At 39.5% G+C, this 7684-nt stretch overlaps 1 protein-coding gene across 1 annotated transcript; it reads left to right on the top strand.

Moving 5' to 3' along the window:
• Positions 1-3586: 3586 nt before the first annotated feature.
• On the top strand, positions 3587-5699 carry LOC139977357 (AAC-rich mRNA clone AAC4 protein-like). The gene is made up of 3 exons (XM_071986646.1): positions 3587-3666; positions 4397-4602; positions 5506-5699. Exons 1-3 carry the CDS (start codon positions 3587-3589, stop codon positions 5697-5699), a joined length of 480 nt encoding a protein of 159 aa, XP_071842747.1.
• The last annotated feature ends 1985 nt before the right edge of the window (positions 5700-7684 follow it).

The following is a 7684-nucleotide window of genomic DNA, read 5'->3' as shown; positions in this document are numbered from 1 at the left end:
TTCACTTGGTTGATTGTAAATTTCTGGTCTTAACAAATATATTTCTTGTATCTTTATTTCTCAGTGTGTTTAGTGTCAGATTTTGCGACTTGACCCAAATAATTATTAAAATTGCTTACATCTTTGTTGTTTAAATGCTCATTACCCGTACATTAGCTATCATTTACACTTTATTTGGATAAGAGAAATACTTCACTTCGAAGTAGCTTACATCACTGGCGGATCCAGGGCCTTTGTTTGGGAGGGGCCAAAGTGGCATTAGAGTGATATGGGGGAGGGGTCTAAGGGGAGGGGGTGTCCCCCTCCCCCTTTGGAAAATTTTCTATTGCTGAATGCCCTCAGATGCAATTTGGTGCGACAAAAGTGTACAATGGTGATGTTAATTTACTTCTAAAAAAAATGTTTCCCAAGTGTAACTTTCTAAAATATTTATAAAACAAAGTTGGGATCATCTTTCTCAAGAAATTTTATTTCTCATAGGTTATAAATTTCTTACAACCAGCCTGTAACTGCAAAATAGTGTTAAACTGTAAATCCTCATGCTCATACATTTACATAGCTCCCAACTCTTGAGAAGGCAAATGCTGGTCCATGCCACGAATCGCCGTCCCGGGGGAGGGGTATAAGGGGAGGAGGTTTCCCATACCACATTTATGTGGTTAGATAAACTTTACTTAGACGTTTTATAGTTCTTATGTTACTTTGTGGTTAAAAAATACCTTTGTTAAATAATATACCTTGTATATATGGTTTTTATGAGTGTACTACTACTACCACTCCAGATACCGTACATCGTATAGGTCGGGTGGTACCAAAGCGGTGAAGTCCATAAAACGGGGAACTACCGACGAGGTGAAGAGGGTACCGAGGAGGAGTCACGTGGTGTTAAATCCATGAGAAAAGGAACAATCAAAATTTCATAACAGATGTACGTGTTGTATCCGTGTGACTAGATTATGTAATCAGACTTTCAATGGATAAAATATAGTAGATGGGTATTCCCCTAATTTTTTTACTTATCGTCGAAACATTAGGTAAACTGAGTCTCAAACCATTGCCTTATAATTTATGACCGAAACGGAGATGATATCAAAATGGGATGAGCTAATGTCATAAACTTAAACTGATCTCCTTTCCCTGCACCTAAGCTCCCATTCCCTTCTACAAAATGAAATTCACAACAGATTGGACAAAACATGAACAATGATATCATCGGGGAATTGAAACCAAGAGGTAATTGTTCCCCGGGAATAACATATCACTGCAAGATTATGCTTCATATGAACATTAATGACTTTACCTTCACTTGCCTTCCCCATGTATTCCGCATCTCCCCCACCCCCACCCTCTCAGTGGTGGATTACTCTACCACTGAATGGGAGAAGTGTTTGGTTTCCAGCAGTTTATATATATAGTGTAGTATAGTAGCTTATTGTATGACTGTTTCACACCAGCTTGGGACTTCCTGATCATGCAAAGTATATGTGTGAGAAATTTCATGTTATTGGACCTGGGGAGGGGAAGGGGATTGGGGAAGAGGAGGTTGCTGAGTTGTTCTAATTATTTGAATTTAGTTAAAGAAGTGACCTTTGTGATTCATATCATTGCGTTTACGACCTTCGTGATCAGCTGATCTGGTACGTACCTATATACGGTAGCCTCTACGTGACGGTACAATTAAATACGGCAGTACATTTATTTACTACCCTGCATAGATAAAAATAAACACAAGAAAGGAATACATGAAAATAGTATAATCGAAACGAGGAGATATGAACAAGTCCCCAAACCACTCCATTCCTCCTTTAAGTGGATGGAAAAGAGACAAAAGGTAAAAAAAAACGACTAAAAGGAAGAGAGAAGTCCTCACCCTCAGAAAAGCTAACATACCTGTCTGAGATCCCCACCCCACTCAACTACATCCAATTCTACCTTGCTATCACTTAAACCATTGGCTTAATTCATTTTGAGCATCCACAACATTTGGCAGTTGCTAAAGAAACTGAGACATTTCACAATTTGGAAATGTGACACTATCTATTAACTTTTGGAAAATGATGATTTATAACTAAATTGACAGCAAGGTATTTTAATAGAACTATTATCAACATATTTTGGTCTTAATATTTACTTGATACCATCTTATCAAATTGCTACAGCTCAACTGTTGCATAAAACTATTACCGAATATAGTAATATACGGTACTGTACAACTTCATATTTGTTTTGTCATGTGAACGTTCTACCACAGCTTCCGTAGGGGAAAAATGAAACCTATTACATAGGATGTTGCAATAGCTACGGTACAGTATAGTAGACATCTTCTGATTTTGTTTTTGATAATTCCTGTATTATGTATATATCTTTACCTTTTCGATCGGAACAAAATCGTTTTAATCTTTCGATGGGACGATCCACGTATATTACTTAATGGGTCCATCCTGCATTAGCTGATCCAGAAAATAAATCTTGCTCTGGCCATTTTCCATCTTTTAAATTATGTTATCTACATTTTGTTCATATTATTTTCACATATACATAAAATGATAGTAATAATGAACGACCAAAAAATGGAGAGGGGTGGAAGTTAGAAGTGCTATCTCAAATGGAAGTATGACAGTTAATCAAGTGAATCTCACTTAATGTTGCTATGACACAAATTAAATTAAATAATTTGAATACGCCAAATATGTAAAAATAGCTCGTAAAAATAGCACTATGATATTCGGTTTGTTAAACGATGTAGAAATGTTGTAATATTTTTATATAATTATCTGGACAACCAGGAAGTCTAACGGTTTTCACAGCTAATAAATTATTCTGGTTTACTTGAATGTATACATTTGATTGGTATGAAGTTGGTGATGTATCTCAGTCAACTGCGTAAACGGGGCAAAAAAATATATATATATAACCAGAAAGGCGCGTACACACATCGGTAGTTGTATTACTCATTTGGGAAGAAATGTATGTTGCAATCCCTGCTTTGTTATTAGTAAACAAGGATATTGAATCACGCGGGCGGAGATCGGGTATATACCGTATAGGCTATAAAAGGGCAACGTTTAACTTTTCCAAAGATGTTTTGAGTAGAAATTCAAGTTTATAAAGTATCGTCATATATCTCCTATAGTGAAGAAATTTTCACGAAGTATTGTCTCAAAAATGGAATTTTCGAATGAAAAACGTCGGGGTTTTGAAGGAAAGGCAGATACACAGGGGGCTGTACGTACCAGGAGGGGGAGAAGGCGCTTCCACCCCAGCACCGCGACGGTGGGGTCAAACCCCCAGTGGGTTTTACTCTTCACCCAATACAAAGATGATCATAGGACTACGTGAGGGGCAAATAAAAGACCGCCCCCAAATTAGAAGCCGCAATGTAAATAGGCCTACCTCTCGGAGTTTGAGATATAATAATGTTAAGCGTAGTAAACATAGTAAAGCGATTGGCGGTTACATTTCAAATAATTTTAATACGGTAGTGACAGACATAAAACTTGTTATGCACTTTAAAGAGCGCGTGTCCTCCTTGGGCAGGAACGCTCTGATAACTGTTTATTACGAGCAACGGAGGGACTTCAGCGATATGGATTTGTCGGAGAAAGCCGAAAAGATACGAAACACACCGAATGCTGGTGGGAGTTCGGTAGAGTCTGAAGTGCTAAGGTAAGAAATAATTATTTCAGGTTTAACATTTTGTATGATTTTAATTTGTAGTAGCGGGTAAGGGATATGAGATGTGGGTGGGTTGGGTTGGTGATGGAAGACGATGGTGGGGTACGGGTGGTGAGGGAACTTGCAGCAGGCAGGAGAAGGAAAGGGTGGGGGAAGGGGCGGTGAGGGAAGGCAGGTAGGAGAAAGGAAGGGTGGGGAGGGTTGATTTGGGAAGGGAGAGGAGGAGAGGAAAGCGGTGGGCGTAGCGAATTAGGTTTGGAGTGGCTTATCATTCATCACATGAAAAATGTGATGTTAATTTTTTTTGTACGAAATTACATGCAATGACATATTTTTGTCATTCATGCAATGACATATTTCAAAACTTACGACACCGCGCGCACTGCTCGACATTATAATGATTCCTGTAAACTGTAAGAAACATATTCAGTAATATTGATTTGCAATATATGCAGAGATACCGACATATTACTGCCCATCACCTTACCCCTACTCTTGGCCAACACATTGCCCCACTCATCAAACACGTCCGCTTATACGGACATAATATATGGTTAATCGTAAAGTTTTTATCCTATTATTTGAGTGACGTAATATCATGATGAATTATACGTCATTACACTCTCTATATAAATATAGTATTGATACCCGTGTCTTGCACTTTACGGTGATACTCGTTGAGTTACGTAATACTAATAACTTATATGTTATCTATAAATAGTTATGAACTCCTTCATCGGTGCTTCGGGGCTACTTTACTCAAAACGGAGACGGAGATCGAGTACTTCCCAACAGGAGGCTCTATCACTGATTATACCTGTAAACTGAACAATAATACCCTAGGAGTCTCCGTTACCAGAGCCTGGAAGTACCGGGGAGACTTCGAACAAGAAGATGCAATCCATCTACTCACAAAGAAGCTAAAAGGTAGGTTAAATGACTACCTAACCTTATGCACGTATAGTGGCCGTGTAAGGGGCGGTGGGGACAACAAAGAGTGGGGCAGGGTTTAAGCAGGGACCTTCGAGGACCAGGTTGGGACCCTGGAGACAATTTTGTCACAGCGCACCCTTTTTGATGTCTTCATTGTTCCTTAAGTGGTATACTATGAAAATGAGAACACATTATTCTTTATCCCATATTTTCCCGTAATTTTAACCCCAGGCCCGCCTGGGTGGAATATACAGGCCGCTTCAGAAAGGGATACATAACTGGCAAATTTAAATTTCATAAGTTTTAAACCGCTAAAATCGGTGCTACCCGTCTAGTTTGTATCTTTATACAATATTTATGGTTTGTTCAATTAAATTAGCTGGACTTCTTAGTCTCACATTAGGGACAAAGCTACAGGGGGTTGAGGTGTGTCTCTACCCAAATAGTTTTTTTTTTTTTCTAAGTTTACGCTTACATTATTACATGATTGGACACAATTCGAACTTACAATTAACCGAAATCTTGTTTCTAACTCCTTGTACAGCCCATAATTTGATAATACTATAAACTATAACTTTAAAATTGTCTGAATACGGCCAATTGGCGTTCGATTGTAGCACCTAGCATATTACTTAGTACCCGGTATATCATATTGAAGGTACAAAGAATTGACAACCCACTCGTGTTATGCTACTGAATATTTCGAACTTGCGGTTCGACACCCCTAGCTACTTTTGATTCCACCCAGTTGGAATAGTATGATTCTACCCCCCCCCCCCCCACTCACAAGACTCTAGTAACGTCCCTGTCTAAAACACCGACAATTAGCTCGTTTATACTTGAGACTTTTATCTATGACATCATATACTCATTCGTTCTTCTTTTTTTCTTTTGAAGGTATATTGAATGCAACAAGGAATGCTATAGAAAGATGGCATAAACAGATTCTTCATATTTGGACAAATTCAAATGATACAGCGAAGTTACTGCGCAAAGAATACAAGAAACTACCCAACGAATTAGTCTCTAACACAGTCGTTCTAATCACCGTCGTGAAGTCACCTGTGACGTTGTTCGCCTCCCAAATTTAAAATGGCATTCACAAGAAAGTACTTTTCCCCGGACTATTGTATTCAAACGATGCACTTGATAACAGGGTGCACTGAGGGGGGGGGGGCGGGGCGGTAATGAGGGGGGTAGGAGTGGGGGTAAAAAACTAGGAGATGGAAAACCCTTGTCATGTTCTACTTTCTTCATTCGACCATGGAAAAGATGGAAAATTGACGGAACAATACTGCATACTTGAGAAGGTAGAAGGGGGTGGGGTGGGTGGTAATGGGGGGGGGGGTAGGAGTGGGGGTAAAACACTCGGAGATAGAAAACCCTTGTCATGTTCTACTTTCTTCAATCGACCATGGAAAAGATGGAAAATTTGACGGAACAATACTGCATACTTGAGAAGGTAGAAGGGGGGTGGGGTGGGTGGTAATGGGGGGGGTAGGAGTGGGGGTAAAACACTAGGAGATAGAAAACCACTGTCATGTTCTACTTAATTCATTCGACGAGGAAAAAGGCATAAGATGGTAAATACCATTAAGACTGCAATTTTATCCAACAATCGAAACAAATTTAACAGAATTAAAAGAAAAAAATCACACATCTTGAGTTGTGTTAAAACAGTTTCTTTAATAATGAACAGATGTTATACTAAATTATGGTTGTTTATGTGTTGCCAAAAGTATTGTTACTTCCGATGGACTTCCCAACGCCACATTCTATTGTGCGGGGCTGGGGGGGGGGGGTGAGTAGTGGGGTGGGAATTTGACGGACCTATACTGCATACTTTAGAATGTAGAGGTCCTATACACAAATGGGAAATCAAGTTACGCCAAGATTAAACGATGCATGCTGGGTAACTTGACGTCAAATGATACTTTTTAAGAAAAAAATTTAGTCAAGAAAGGTTTGTGTAATGCGGGCCAGGAGTGGAGGGGGGGGGGGTCGGGGTGGAGGAAATTAAGTTTAAACCTTATTCATTCATCAGCCTTTGAAAGTCATAGGTCGTCTTGTAGGACGAAAATCTGAATTTCAGTTATTACGCATGCACAAAGTACAAAATAAGTGCATATGTTATAGACATTATCTTTGATTAACCACATCACGTGATGCGATATGATCACCGTGCAATATTAATATGCCTAGTATATATCTACACGCGTATCAGTAGAATGTTGTAAGCTCTTATCATTTTATAGTTTGTATAATAGAATATTATATACATTTTATCAAAGCTTATTTTGAAATGTTTTGTACACAATGAGAGAAAAAAAACTTATAATACGAAAAAAAAATTGATAATAGAACCATTTTTTCCCCGCTACCGCATTTCCGTCTGATTCCCATCTGTTAAATGATAACCAGTTTAACCCTACCCCTCTAACCCCCTTCCCCTTTCTCAAGACTTCGTCATAGAGCTTCCTATCATAACGTCATCCTTTCCAAATTCAAATGTGAACAAGTCCCTATTGTGTACGCCTCCATGGGATACTACTTAACAGTGTACCACCGCTCCCCTCTCTCCCTTCCTCCGCATAATATATGCCGCCGACCAGAGAAACGTTTGTCCCTGAATGTTGCAATTTGCAGATCAAATAAATATATATTGTACATTAGTAACGTGAATGGGTCAGTATAGGGTGGAGGAGTGACGTTCACGTAATTTCAAAGGCATTAAGGATTCTACCCCACCCCCCCCCCATCACTCCCGCCCCTCTTGCCACCAATTGATTTAGGAAGGGACGGCCGTTTACGTTACACGGTTTAGTTTCTCCGGGGCTATGCATTCCTACACCGAATGTTTAAACCAATGCTTGGTACGCACTACACTACTGCACCGAATGCTTTGTATACGTACTACACACTACTGGCATAGCGTTCTTTATTCATGGCACCTTGGAGTGGGTTATGTTGAGCAGTCTTCAAAGTAGAAATGGTGGTCAGTGAAACGGAATCGATTTATTCAAGCAGGACTTTGCTGTGACCAGTGGCGGCGCTACGGGGAGGTGGGGGGGGGGGG

This window comes from Apostichopus japonicus, chromosome 12, assembly GCF_037975245.1.
Source record: "Apostichopus japonicus isolate 1M-3 chromosome 12, ASM3797524v1, whole genome shotgun sequence".
Classification (NCBI taxonomy): domain Eukaryota; kingdom Metazoa; phylum Echinodermata; class Holothuroidea; order Aspidochirotida; family Stichopodidae; genus Apostichopus; species Apostichopus japonicus.
Note: the sequence above shows the minus strand (reverse complement) of the source record. Positions and strands in the feature narration are given on the sequence as shown.